Source organism: Condylostylus longicornis, unplaced genomic scaffold (assembly GCF_029603195.1).
Source record: "Condylostylus longicornis isolate FDR11 unplaced genomic scaffold, ASM2960319v2 ptg000153l, whole genome shotgun sequence".
NCBI lineage: Eukaryota > Metazoa > Arthropoda > Insecta > Diptera > Dolichopodidae > Condylostylus > Condylostylus longicornis.
Genome location: NW_026578121.1, coordinates 524,678 through 540,221, shown reverse-complemented (window position 1 = coordinate 540,221; position 15,544 = coordinate 524,678). Strand labels below are relative to the sequence as shown.

Below are 15,544 nucleotides of genomic sequence, written 5' to 3'. Positions count from 1 at the left end.
TTACTTATAGTATAACTAAAGAGGGCTCTTAAGTATTAACAAAAAAAACATTTGGAAATTAAATAATAAAATAGTAATGTATGAGTTTATTTCGAAATTTTTGAACTAAATTTTTTTATTAAAATTATTTTAAAATTTGAATTTTAATAAAAAATTTTATAATATTAGACGCCATCCTCCTTACCATATAGAGGAAACTTACAAAAATTCAAATATAACCTATTTTCGAAATTTTTTCCTTTTTCTCAAAAAGTGATTGATTTCTACAGATTTGAAATTAAAACTATAATAATATATATGCTATTAACACAATGAAAATTAAATTATGTTTATGAAATACTATGTTATTGCAAGGCAGGCCTGCCCAGGTAGTCGATCGCGATCTATCAGTTCATCAGGACACGAGTTTCAGTTGATTAAGAACTAAACACTGAAAATATTAACAAAATAATAAAAACTCTCTTAAATTTTGTTTGTCTGTATTTTTTTTTTGCAAATTAAATAGCTGGTATGTGGTGAACACAATATGTATTAATCACAGTTTTCAAAGTGAGGCGACACATAAAATTCGTTGTTGATACTTTGAGCGGTTATTTAATATACGTCGCGTTCGCATCAGTTAAAGCTGCAGTGAACGTGAATATTGTTCACAATGCTTTGGCAAATGACTGCTGCTATTGTTTGCTTTGAAATAAGTCATTTGAATTTTGTCCATTTTCCAATAATGCCAAAAATCTCATTAATTTGATATTTGCTAAATTTTTTTCATTTTTAGTTTTCTTTTTTACTTTTCTATTATTTTATTTTTTGTTGAAATTTTTTTGAATTTTAAAATGAAGTAAAATAATTTGAAGTTGATTTAGTTAAACATCTAATTTTTGTTTTAATGGGAAAATTTCGAAGAAGTTGGATCCAATAAAGCGGTTGCAGTACACAACTGAGATTCACTAATTTCAAAATTGGAGTAATACGATTCTGATACGATACGATATAATACGATACAGATTTCGACATTTCCCTGTAACTTTAAAGATTTCTCTTAATTATCGATGTGCATTGTTTAGTACTTATGTATTAAAAGCCGGCTGATGATATTTTTCTTTGAAATATTTCTTATAAATTCGGAAATTATAATAATAAAATAATAAAAAAAAATAATTGTCAAATTAATACGAAAGAATAAGGTAATCGTAAAAATATATTTTGTTTTGCCTCTAAAAAGTCTTAAACACATTATAGTCATATTACATATCTATGCACATGTATGTGAGCACATTGTTTATATTTTTATTTTACTATACAATTCCCATTCAATTCGAATATGTAATTATGCAATATATGCAAATAAATTTTATGACCGTATATTATTGTTTCTCTTGCAACATTTCCATCTGATCTATGCAGTTAAATAATTTTTTCGTCTATATACATATATTTATGTAATTTACCTACTATTTATTTATGAACTAAATATTTATTCATTGCATTCATTTTAACATACATACATATGTAAGTACGCATTGTATTTTAAAATATATATATATACCGGTTCAACAGGTTTTATTTTACGATATTTTGTACAGTAAAATGTAAGCTTAATTCAAGCTTAACATAGTATACTCTATTACGTCATTAATATAATAATTACCCTGTAATTTCATTATTAATTGGATATTTCAAATAAAAATGTGAAACATAAAGTGATGTATTTAAATTGGTATGGTGAGTGTAGAACAATACAATTCCCAATTTTTAAATAATAAGTATTATAAATTTTATGCATATTTTGTAATTTTCAAAAAAAAAATTATACTCTCCAGAAAATAAGAATGTATGCATGTATGTATGTATAACGGAAAATTTTTTTGTGCAATAGTCAACACTACAAGTCAACACTTTTATTTGTTTCATTTTAATACTTACATTAAGTAGGTGAGTTTGTAATAGCTTTTGCCTTAATGTATGTGCTGACTGTTTTGAAAAATATTAATATAAAAGTGTTAATCGTTTCACTTCTCTTGTCATTTATTTCTCTTCCCATTTAAACTTTTTTTTTTAAATAAAATATGCAATTTTTATTGTTCATTCAAGGGGAATAACCAAGAAAAAATTAAAAATTTTATGGAAATTCTAGTTTTAAAACAATTCTCTCGATTTCTGCAAGTTTTCAAGTCCCGGTACATGCATAACTTATATACAAAATAAAAATTAATTTTAAATTAAATGCACAGGACCGCAATTTTTACCGGAACAAGCAAGTATATAAAATACGCAATCATATATTTTATGTATATAAAAGTGTTATATTGTCGTACTTGTTATACTTTTTCTCAAGTACATTAATACGATCTTCATTTTTTTCTTAATAATAAAAGGTTTTCTTAAAATAAATAAACCAGATAAAATTGTCCTTCAACAACTAAAAATAATTTTTACGGTGTTGATCACCTTAATTTAATAAAAAAAAAGCAAAAAACTTAAATAAAATAAAGAAGTTTATAATAATAATGTTGATCAATTTATAGCATTGTTCTTTACTTGAACAACTTTACTTTTACACTGAAGACGGTTTTTTTATACATAATATAACAGCTACGTATGAACGTAAAATATTTCTAAATATATTTACATGTGTCTGTATGAAACTATATTAAAATATGCTAATGATCTATGTAAACATACAATTATTATTATTATCAAATATGTTTTAACATATATTAAAAATTTGCTTGAAAAATATTTATAAAGCAATATTTTACGGTATATATGTATGTTTCATGACTCTATAATTAAAATTGAATTTAAAATTAATTGTGAATTCATTCATATTTTGCATAAAAGAGAAAAGCTCCCTATATGCGAAATTATTTTTCGGGTTTGTTAATAAATTTCTAATAATTTGACACTGTTCAACTTGAATTGCTTTATTCTCTATAATTACGATTAATTTTGTAAATTTTACTTCCTAATTAAATACATTTTTTTAACTACATGTATGAGGGCGCTCAACACATTAGTGCCCTACTTACAAAAATGACATTTCAAATAAGCATGCCATCATTGAAATATTTAAATTTTAATGGCAAAATAGAGTGAAAAGATGAGTAAACTAAATATTTTAATATTAATAATTAATATAGAAGAGGCCATTACAGCTCTAATGAACATAATAACTCATTTTTTGCAAAAATGTTGGATAGGCCACTAATGCGCTGGCCGCCTCATATATGTAACCGCAAAATACTCAATTACATTTTTAAGTACCGTTTTTTTTTGTTATATTGCTCCAAATGTTTTTACATTTTGTTATACCGTAAATGATCATATACATATATATATGCATGTAATTTTATTTTTTTAATTAAAACAACAGACTTTAGAATTTTAGATTTTTTAAAATATTTTAAAACGAATAAATAATATGTTTATTAATAATTTTATTAATAATTACGAGTTAACATTTAATTAAAATAAAATGTTCTAAAATCAAAGTATTTACGATTTTCTTCTTTTTCTTAATTTTTACGCTCATTTGACTCAAAATTTTTAATTTTTAAAACTCGTGATAAATTGCATATATTTAGGAGTCGACAATTTTATTTTTGCCTATGAAATTTTTTAGTAAGCATATGTCGTAATTTTTTTTGGAATTATAAATTAAAAAATTTATTTTAAAAATTTAAATTTTTTTTTTTGAAGAAAATTAACTTTTTATTTATATTTTTAAATTAAAATAAAAAATTAATTATAAAAAATGCAATGAACAATTTTTTAAAAATTTTCGGTCAATTGAAAAAATTATAAAATATACTATTATACATATATTTAAAGGAATTTGTGATTTCTTACCTATAATATACAAAATATATATATATATATATATATATATCTATATATAAATTACATAACAAGATGGACGAATTAACCTCAAATTTCTCACACACCTGAAATTTTGCTCAACCAGTATATTTTTTTTTTCACGGCTCAGCAAAATACAGGCACGAATGAAACTTGTATAATTGATTTTATGATATCATTTTCCATTATGTTATACAATGAGATTTCACATATATTATTAATATTTTTAAAAAAATTAATGTAATATTTTAATAATATATGAATAATTGCTCTTTTTTGATCTTCATTGTAAAATAAATGCATGTTTTATATTATATAAGTTTTTTCTTGTTATATTTTTTTTTTCAAAATTTTATTAAAATTATTAAACGATCAAGATAATATTTTCTTATTATCCCATTTTATAAGTCAAAATGTTATGTTATCTTCAAAATGTTATGTTATGAAAAAAAATGTAATTTAAAAATTTAATTAATTGTTAAAATTAAATTTAATTTTTTATTTCGAAAATATTTATTTATTGTAATTATATGCAATAATAAATATACACAATATTTATTTAAAATTAAATTAATATTTGAATTTATAAAATATTTAATTTTATTTTTTGTAATTATAACAGTAAAACTATGTTTTTTTTTAATAATTATTATTTAATTTATGATATCATCCTTTCGGTTAAAAGTAAAAAATTAAACTGATTTGAAAAATTTATTAAAAGTTATAAGGTAACCAACCATCAACGATGATATTTTAGTTATTTTTTTCTACATATATTTTTTTTTGGTTTTATTCTATTTTATTTTTTTTTTATTAATTTATCTAGCATATAGAAGTCAAAAATGACTTCTATATAACACTTGATGTTATACAAAATCTTCTTCTAATACAATTTAAAATATTTTTTTTATTTCTATACATATATATAATTTAATTTTATATAATAATATTTGATATATATATACAATATAACAAATATAATTGTATTTAATATAATAAACAATTTAATATAAGGAACAAATGAAAAGAAAAAAAAAAAGAATTTCGCGCATGAAATGTGTAACCTCGTTAATATATTACATTTATATAGTTTTAATATAATGGAACAATGCATAGGTTGGCCGGTCAATAACTGAATAAAGTAATATATATAAAAGAAATTCATATATATACATATATACCAAATGTAATACAAACCGGAGTACGAGAAAACAAAAAAAAAACAAATTACATAAAAATCTAAAAATATAAAATATATATTATAAAAATGTTTGTTAAATTATGCACACAATATTTCACTTGTACATACATACATATATACACACATATATTTCAAATATAATAAATTTTATAATAATATATAATGAAAAGTTATTCTAAACGGAAAAACTACTAAAAAATGTTCCATTGGGAGTTTTTATTTTATTTTTTTTTTTTACTTTTCGTTTTTTCTTTTATCATCCCGCAATTTCAACTTAACATTATTATTATAATATCGTATAATATACACACCTTATTTGTGTGTTCTCTATAAATGTACATCTTATATATATATACATATATATATATATATATGTATAAGAGACCAAACCTTAAAAACCAAAAAAAAAAATATTAAATGGGACTGATATTTTATAATAGTCACATAACACACACACACGCATACACATCAGTTATATCAAAAAAGGAAAAAAAAAAGAACCGTTATAAAAATTTAAAGGTGCATGCGAGCAAGGACTAACAAAACAAAAAAATCACAAAAAAAATAGAAAAAAAAAAAATAGAATAAATTTCACTCGGTCTCATCATCGTCATCATCAACGGAAATTTTAATATTAAAATATTTATGTATATGTATATAACAGGTACATATATGTTTATAACAGTTCTAACGACAATATAACGGTATACATTTATTTTTACATTATTGTGTGTAAAATTTGTATAAAGTGAATAAAAAATGTAAAGAAATGTGAACCCAATTCAAATAACCGTACTCTTTTTCTTTCTCATTAATTTTTGTTGTTGTTATTGTTTTTTTTTTTTTTGTAGCATTATGATATAAGAAGAAAACCAATAATAAGGTGATTTCAGTCGTTAAAACTGATAAACGGTTCGAATAAATTTATTATTTCATTTTTATTTTAAAAGTATAAAGTATAAAGGTGCAAAGCCATAAATAGCAAAAATATGCATGTGTACATATGTATGTATGTACATAATAAGAGAAACTATGTAAGAAAAACTAATACAGAGAACAGAGAAATAAATTAAAGGACAATTTCTTTAGTTCTAAAAAAACAAAAATAAGAAAAGCAAAAAAAATTTATGAAAATTTTTCGTTTTTTCTTTTTTTGTTATTTTTCTTTTCTTCTGTATTATCAAACTGACCGAAAATGATTTGAAATTTCAAACACACACACATACAACACGCAGAATGACAGCAGAATTGATTTTATAAAAGTTATTTTTTTATTTTTATAAAAAAAAATCTTAAATTCAGCTAAAAAATGTTGGTATATATTAATTTTTTTAATATATACCAACATTTTTAATTCGCACATACATACGGCATATGCATTAATTTAAAAAAAAAATTTTTAAATATTAAAGAATTTTATTTTTAAAAAATATATGAGAAAAATTCTTTTAGATATTTGAATATTCGTAAAATAAATGATTAAACATGTATATATCGCACAACTACTGCGCTAGAGTCAGCTTTGTTCGGTTCGTGCCAGTCAAATTTTAATTTATTTAACAATTTGTATATGATAGGAATTTCTCAGTTCACCATATGCATGTACCTCCTAATGTACAAAATAGCATTAAAATGAAATCAACAAAATAATATTGATGTTATTTACCTTATATATACTTGCTTCTATATATAAGTCTGAGAAGTGATGCGAACAATATACATTATAAAATGTTAATTTTTAAATTGTATATATACAAAGAATAGCTATAGTATATATTGTCTATTCATAGCTAGTTTTAGAATAAAATTTTTAATTATATCAATTTAAATTAACTAAATATATATATACGTATATGTACAAAATAATTACATTAAATAAAATAAACATTATAAACTTATTTAGTTTTAAATTTTAAGGCATTATTGTATTCAATTTAATTTTTAATCTATGATATACTATTAATAATATAAGATGGTAAAAATAATTTATTATAAAATAAAATGAATTTTAATAGTTTGTTAATAGGTTTTTTTATATACAATGCTAAAATAGAGGGGGGTTTTTATAACACAATATTTATGTATACATACGTATATGTTGTACGTAGCGAACGTCTCTTAATTGCCTAAAACAATTTGAGATAATATAAACTTTGAACGTTATACCTAAATATGTAAACTGTGGTATAATTTATTTAAGAAAAATGTTGATGTTTTTAAAGGGACGCGTCTCTTAATAAGTTATAAAATAAGTTCATCTCATTATACATACATGTATATAGAGTCAATAATCATCGAAATAATATTAAATTTTAACAATACAACTAATTAATTTGATTCTATGTCTGATTTTACTATAAATATCTTTTTAGAATGTGTCAAAAGAATAAAATTATATCTTGTGTCTATTACCCAAAAATTTTAATTAAAAAGTGTATAAATAAAATTTTTAAAAGAATTGCATATATGTATATGCAAAATGTTATAAACATATACGAGTATAAAGAAAATATGCATAATTTTTTTTTGTTTCCCCTCCGGGGGACCGACAGATCCTATATGGGTCGAATATGCACAATACATGTTATTCAATAACGAAAATCTGTTTAACTTAAATTTTACTAATTTATTACAATAACAAAATTGAAAATTGGCTCAATAAATGAGATTATATACATATTTTCTTAAGGGTGTTGAGATTTAAATTTAGAAATTCAGCTCATCTTACATATGCAAATATGTAATTCACAAATTTATATAAAATATAAAAAATTGTCATTCACAAAATTAATTAATAATAAATCTATTTAAATTATTTCAAAAAACATGACAATTTCATGTTGTGTCAGTGTGTATTTTTGAAACGGAGTTATTGTGTTTATTTAAAAAATATTTAATTTAATTCAAGATATTTAAATAATTATCTTAAGTTATTATTTAATTTTACTCCTTTAATATTATTTTGTCAAAAAAAAATTATTAATAAAATTTTTGAATAATTTCACTGACACATGAATATTAGGCCTACATTGAGTGTTGAAAATATTAATATTTCATACATACAGAAAGAGAACAAAAAAAAATTATCCTTAGAGGCAAAAATACACCTACAATACAACATAGCCTTAAATTTAGTTTACACCTTTCAGAACTTCGAAATGAAAACCACCATAATTACAATAAATTTTTATATACATTTTAATATATAAGCGCATCTATACGATATAGATCAATTAATATATCAAAAACCCAAAAACTTTTTTTTTATCATCGCTGTGTTAATAGAAGTAAAAAAAAATATATTTTAATTAATCATTTATTTTTATGATATTAATTAACAAACAAAATAATATTTCGGCATTCCTAACATATACAAATGAAATTCAGAATCAAAAAAGAATTTTCCATTTTAGAGAAGATAGAGAATTTTATTTTTTCGTAAATACAATAAATTTTCTTTTAAATATTGTAAAAAATATAAAAATTTTAATATTATTGCAAAGTTGTTTACAATATTATTGATATTGAGTGCACCTACAGTACAGTACAAAATTTAGTTTACACATTTATATTAAAAGCCATTAATTACAATAAATTTAATTTCTGTGGCAATACCAGAAATAGTTGCATAAGTCATAATTTGTGACTTTTAATTTTATAACATTATAAATTCGAATTTGACAAAGTTTAATCTATTTATTCTGTAAAAATTTTACTATTAAACAAGACTTTTTTTTTTTAATTTTTAATAAATTTTCCTTCAAAATCTGGAATGTGGAACGAAACATAAATGGATTGCAAAAAAATGAATTCAAAAACAGTTTCGAATTCGGATTACTAAAACTGTGATATTATAACATTGAATTCAAATTCGTATTGACATACGGCGACCTCATATTTGCTGTAACATTGTATTACAAAGCTACTCGTATTTACTATAATTACCAGTTACAAATTATAAGCTGTACAGTGTATTAATCTTGTTTTACAGCAAATTTAAAGTTAGAGATACTGTATCATTAGTATAACAAGGCAAATTATTTCTATATATTGAGCGAAATCAGAAATACACTTACATATTTAGTATAATCATTATACCATACTACCCATATTTAGTATTTAATCATTAATATAAGCAAAATAATACATCTTAAGCCTATCACTGGCTTTATTGAATTTATTCATACTTTTTGTTTTCAAAGTTACAAAGGTAAGTGAAATTAAAAGTAGTTGCAAAATACCCTATATACGGGGCACTTCATATACCTACACCCCTACGGTATAGGTATATAAAGTATACTATCATGTAATCACATACTATATGTTACCATTTAGATAAAAAAAGAAGACTTAATCAATGAATAAGAATATTTTAGTTAATATATATATAGATAAAAGAAAATTAAAGAAAAGAAATAGTTTTTAATATTAAATGTGATTCGAAGTTGATAAAAAATATTTTTAAGGAGAACTAAAATCATGAGCAAAACCGATTAATTAATTTTGTTTCTTTAATTTTATTTATTTTTATTTTGCTATATATGATTTTCGTAGACAATAAGAATTTTAAGTTGATTTTATATATTGTTTTTTTTTTAGTAAAATGTATGACGACATTTTTATATTAACTATAGGATATTTTCCGTTCAAAAGGACAATAATCTACAAAATATTTTTTTAATATACATACATTAAAATATATTATGTATATATAGATGAATATAATGATATAAGTTAATATATATTTGGGTGTGACTCACCCATATTTAAGTAATATCAAGGTGGGGCCCATTACTTTATTAAAAATAAAAATAAAAGAAAACAAGAGACTATTAAAGAGAAAATATATGTGTATTCCATCCATTATTATTTTCATCCAACCTGTTTTGTATTGATTTTCAAATGCTTCCTGTATTAATAAACAAAATCGAGAATTTAAATAAAGAAATATCCTTCGCTTTTTATGCTTTACTTTTAAATATATTCTATCTAGGTTTGTATATTTTAATAATAGAAAGTTGTATTTTAGTTTTAAGAAATGTAAAAGAAAGGTTTTTTTTTTATGATATTTTAGTTATGTAATATTTTAGTTAAACATAAAGGAAGATCATTTATTTTATTAATAATCAAAATTTTTCAAATATTTTTATATTTTTAATTTTTTTTTTATGATAATTTATATTATTTAACAGTTTATTGTACTCTTTTTAATAAAACAAAAAGGAAAATAAAATTAATATTGTACAAATATTTTTAATTTTTATAAAGATTATTTTGGAAAATTTAATTTAATTTAAAATTTAAATGTAAAATATAAAATCTAATACGTAATTATTTTGACATCTATTTTCTAATTATGTAATTCTAATTATGTAGACCTCTATTTTCTAATTATGTAATGTGCAAATGGGAGAAATTGTTTTCAAAATTGTTTTTGTTTTCTTAAATATCATATTTAAATAATTAATTGATATTTAATGAATTTAATTTCTTATTTCCTTTATAGACATAAATTCTCGTTATGACAGCTAGATCATTAAGATAATTTATTTCTTGTGGTTATTAAAACTTTTACATGTTCCAGAACTCTTAGCACTTGCATTTATTTCCGTTCATCCAGAATCTAAAATATAAAACAAAATGAAATTTAACATTAATCTTTAATCATTAATCAATTAAAAATCTTAATTATAAAACCTAAACAAAATTCTTTAAACCTGTTTAGGTAAATTTTTCTTCGCATCAATTTATTATTTCTTCATAAAATTGTAGGCACTTAAAAAGTTTCTGTTAAAACCTTCCAGAGAAGTTCAAGTTATTACCATCAAGTCATTTATTTTTATGTTATAAGAATTGAGCTTCAATTCTATATTGCAATAATTCGATTTTTAAATCTGATTTAATTTAGAAATAAATTACCAAATTGTAAAATTGTTGAATAAATTTTCGAATGGGAATCCAGCGTACAATTTATTAATGCACGAGTATGGTAGCAACAAATTTCAATTTTTGTTTTATTAAGCTTCTTTGAATTATGTAATTCCTATACTAAAAAAAATAACGATATAATTGTTTCATATTTTAAGTTAACGGTATAATCACTTGCATATTTTAAATTACCTGTGCCATTCCTGTATAAATTTTAATCTACAGCAACTTGATCAATTTGTTTTAACACATTTTAATTCACACATTACGGTTTCGATTAATTTTTTCTTTCTCCTCCCAGGCGTATACAATAAGAAAACATGTGATATCAAATTATAATGTATATTGAATATAAGATACAAATCATTTAAAAAAAAGATATTTCGAATTCTTTAATATTTTACACACCATTCAAAGATTCAATCAATTTATTACAATATTAAAAATTTATATGTTAATTGAAATCATTGTTATGAGATAGCCTGCTATGTCAGCAAAATGTGAAAATAATTAGTGCCGCTAATTCATCTTTATTCAGCAATCTGTGCTTGCTGAATAACAATAAATAACAATTATTGAACACATTTGAACTTTAATTTTCAAAAATGAAAATTTGAAATAAATTGGCAAATTTTTCTATCGTATTGTAGAAAAAGTGTTTTTAATTTATTTCTACATTTAATTTCCAAACGCTTATGCTTCTTTTATAATAATAAAGATTGTCGTATAATAGGGAATAGGTGTAATTTTTATAATTCAGCTGAACTGTCAAATATTGCCATGAATTTGTTTTTATTTTTTTCGTGAATGCTTTTTTTTTTGTTTTGAACTTTTTCTTTTAATTTCATTATTTTTAAACAAAGTGTCACTGTCTAGATAAAAATATAAAATTTGTTGTTGCGCAAATAACTTTTAAACAACCTAGCAAAATATAAATGACTAAATTTTTTTTCAATAAATCAAGAAACCAATATGGGTAACAATAATTCTCGTAGTACAACATCAGATGTTAGCAATGATACAAATGACCACCCAAGTAACAATTCCAGCGACTATCTTTCTGTACAACAAAAAGGTTTTCCAAGATCGCCATCTGGAGCAGAAATTGGAGAAAAAAGTTTAACACAATTTGTTCCAATTGAGAAACTTTCTCAAGTAAGAAATAATCAAGCAATAATTATTATTAATTTAAAATTAATTGATTTTCAAATTTTTATTAGATTTTAAAAGAAAAAACACGAGAAATATATGGAATCAATGGTATTAATTCTGATACGTTTGTGGTAAATTAAATAAATATTTATACTTTAATGTACATTCTGCTGAAATTTTAAAAATTCACAGATATACGTTTTTCCAAGATATGCTGATTTAGGGCACAGATTATTTAAATTATTTCATGATAATTCAAGAGCTCAAACTGAGCATTTAGGAGAAATAGCTTTCAGACAACAATGTGAAAGATTTTTAGGAGTTATAGATGATAGTAAAATAATCGAAAATTACTTAAAAATGTATGCAGATGCAGATCGATCTGATATGGTTACTAAGGATGATTTAAGTCAATTTTTACTCACATGCTTCAAAGTTGCAATGTCTCACTATACTGGTGCCTCAAAAATATGTCCTTTTGTAAGCATAATTCCTATACATATGTATATCCTACATTAAAAAAAAAATTAATAATTTATAATTTAGGCTGACCGAACTATAGATTCTGTTTTAAAAGCTATTTTCTTCTCACAAGATACCTTAAGTATAGGGTTCATTGCTCGTTATATGGAACAAAATTGTACACGTCTAATTCTTTTGGTACACAAATATGTTATTCACACCTTATCAACTTGTTATCGTGGTTTAGAGCAAAGCGAAACATCTTACGGAGTGGAATTATCAACACCAGTTTTAGAAAAAGGACCTGCGTTTGATAATAATGTACCTGCAGAAAATTCATTGATGCCATTATCACAAGCTTGGCTTTTGGCAGGAACTTTACCGCCAATATATTCAAAACCACAAGCGGTTACAACGGGAAGTCCAACAGGTAATAATCCACCGAAATGCGCAATGCAGACATTTAAAGATAAATTCAGCCTTATTCCATCTCATTGGACATTATTATACGATTCTAATCAACATGGTGTGGGAGCAAATCGATTTTTACACCATGTACTAGGCTATCGTGGGCCCACTTTAATTCTGATACATACTCAAGATGATCAAGCATATTGTATAGCTTCTCCTTCCGAGTGGAAAGAAACTCATTTGTACACTGGAGGAGAAGATAGTTGTATTATACAATTGCTGCCAAAGTAAGTAAATTAAATATTCTTAAAGTATACTAAGACTTCTCCTATTGAAAACATTTAAATTAAAAAAATAAATTTATAGGTTTGTGATAATAGAAAAAAAACCAAATATTTTGTGCTTAAATACTTCGATGAGAGGCTATCCGAAAGGCTTAAGAGCGGGGTCCGACCCAAGAAAACCTGTTATTGCCATTGATGAACATTTTGAAAAAGTTGATTGTAAAGGAATTCCTGCAATCTTATCTTCAATCGAGGTACATGTATTTAAATATTATTAATATTAAAAATATTAATGTTGTTTTAAAAGGTTTGGGGATGTGGTGATAAGGTGTCACGTGAAGTACAACTTGATATTAAAAAATGGCAGATAAAAGAAGCCGAACGACAGCGCACCGTGAAATTAACAGCAGCTGATTGGATGGAAAATCCTGACCGATACTTGCTAGAATTGGGTGGTCGACCTAATTACAATAACTAAATTTCGTGCCTGTATTATGATCTGTGTTTTGTAAAAAGTACTTAATAATTTATGTTCTTAGCTGATGTTAATATGCATAATTGTATTTTGTTTTATTAACTAACCGAATTTTTAATGTTAACATTCTTTGGTTTTTGTTTACACGGTTAAAATAAAAATTTATTTAGTTTAGATAGAAAACGAGTAGCGTTCAGTATTTAGCGTTATTTATTTATTCATTTCAAAAACTCTAGCTTCTTCCACATTTTTGAACTTTTTTTCATCTTAATAAAATTTTCTATTCTTTAAATTTTTAGAATTCTAAAATCTTTTTTAAGATTTTTGCTACAATTATATAAAATTTCACACAGCGTATGTGTTTGCAAATGAAAAAAACTGTTTTATTATTTTTTCATAAAATGAAAATTTTATTAAAACTTAATTCACTTTTTTGCTTTCTTCTCTTTAGCTTCAGTTTCATTTTCAGCATTTTCCTTTGCACGTTTTGCACGAATACCAACCAAACGAGCATCAGCACGAGCCTTAAAATTAAAAATGTTTAAGAATTTGTTTATGTTTACACTAATAGTCTCACCTTTCTAAGTGTAGCAAATGCTTTGAATTTCTTTTCGTCCTTGGTAATTTCTCTAATTTCAACAACAGGTTGTTCTTTCTTAATAGGCATAATTTCACCTTTAAGCTGTGTTGCCAATTTAGTTTCTTCAACAGTTGATTCACCTTTCCTTATTTTCTTTTCGTTCAATGGGAATAAGATTAATTTGCTTCTATATTCCTTTAATCTTTGTACGTTTCTTTGTCTTGATTCAATGGACTTATTACGACGTCTGCGATCAACTGCAATACCAATAGTACGTGCGAATCCAGGACTAAGACCAGCTCCCTAAAATTATCACAACAACAGAAAATAAAAATTATTGTAAAGTACATTTTGCACCTTCAATTCTTCCAAAGTGAAACCACGTCCGGCACGGAGTTTTGTGTGGTAACGTATTGTTGGACATCTAACAACTGGCCGAAGAGGACCTTTTGCAGGCCGTGGGAATAGTTCTTTCGCTTTCTTGATACGATTTTGCCTACGGCGAAGCTTACGTGCTGGTTGGTTAAACCATGTTCTTACATGTCTTTGCCACCACTTGTGAAAGTGAGCATTGGGGATCATATTATTTCCTTTACCCATTTTGTTTGTTGTATTATCCTGAAAGGAAACATGAACCTCATTAACAACCACGTGGTAAAAAAAATTAAACGTATTTGCAATCCTATTAGGAATATATATTTTGCAAATAACAAAAATTTGAGTACAACATATTATAAAAATTCAATTTCTTGCTATTTTGCAAAGTTTATTAACTAAAAATAATAAAATTACAACTTTTAAAATAAAACCAACCTCTTTCAACAAATTCTTTCAAAAAAAGGAATTGGCTTGACAAATGTCAAACTCAAACTCAATTCATGTCTAAATTGACAACTTACTTGACATTTTAACCCAATAAACATATTTGAAAGCATATTTTACTATTGTTTCCAAATTTTCACGTTGTGACAAATGAACCTTGTTAGTTATGTCGTAAATTGTAAATTAAAATTGGTTTTCCACATAAACATATAAATATATATATATATTCTTTACAATTATCGATGGTTCATATATATATATATTATATTATATTCATATATATATATATATATATCGATGGTTAATATACATATTATAATATATATGTAATATATATATTTATTATTTAATTATCATTAAATTAAGTTCGA

The 15,544-nt window shown here is 23.5% G+C and overlaps 2 protein-coding genes across 2 annotated transcripts; one reads left to right on the top strand and one right to left on the bottom strand.

Moving 5' to 3' along the window:
• Positions 1–11,812: 11,812 nt before the first annotated feature.
• LOC129615866 (uncharacterized) lies at positions 11,813–13,948 on the top strand. Its single transcript, XM_055531259.1, has 6 exons — positions 11,813–12,142; positions 12,208–12,270; positions 12,332–12,619; positions 12,686–13,299; positions 13,379–13,550; positions 13,604–13,948. The coding sequence occupies exons 1-6, from the start codon at positions 11,960–11,962 to the stop codon at positions 13,772–13,774; spliced, it is 1,491 nt and encodes a 496-aa protein (XP_055387234.1). The 5' UTR covers positions 11,813–11,959; the 3' UTR covers positions 13,775–13,948.
• Positions 13,949–14,130: 182 nt separating this feature from the next.
• Positions 14,131–15,226, bottom strand: LOC129615865 (60S ribosomal protein L13). Its single transcript, XM_055531258.1, has 4 exons — positions 15,165–15,226; positions 14,709–14,969; positions 14,349–14,654; positions 14,131–14,295 (listed from the first exon to the last, which is right to left on the bottom strand). The coding sequence occupies exons 2-4, from the start codon at positions 14,949–14,951 to the stop codon at positions 14,197–14,199; spliced, it is 648 nt and encodes a 215-aa protein (XP_055387233.1). The 5' UTR covers positions 14,952–14,969; positions 15,165–15,226; the 3' UTR covers positions 14,131–14,196.
• Positions 15,227–15,544: the final 318 nt, after the last annotated feature.

Excerpts from the sequence above, each read along its gene's own strand:
- LOC129615866 (XM_055531259.1), top strand. The coding sequence starts at position 11,960 with ATGGGTAACAATAATTCTCGTAGTACAACATCAGATGTTAGCAATGAT. Across the intron at positions 12,271-12,331 it reads TTAATTCTGATACGTTTGTG|ATATACGTTTTTCCAAGATA; the intron begins GTAAATTAAATA and ends AAAAATTCACAG. Across the intron at positions 13,300-13,378 it reads ATTATACAATTGCTGCCAAA|GTTTGTGATAATAGAAAAAA; the intron begins GTAAGTAAATTA and ends ATAAATTTATAG.
- LOC129615865 (XM_055531258.1), bottom strand. The coding sequence starts at position 14,951 with ATGGGTAAAGGAAATAATATGATCCCCAATGCTCACTTTCACAAGTGG. Across the intron at positions 14,655-14,708 it reads TCACTTTGGAAGAATTGAAG|GGAGCTGGTCTTAGTCCTGG; the intron begins GTGCAAAATGTA and ends TGATAATTTTAG. Across the intron at positions 14,296-14,348 it reads CATTTGCTACACTTAGAAAG|GCTCGTGCTGATGCTCGTTT; the intron begins GTGAGACTATTA and ends TTTAATTTTAAG.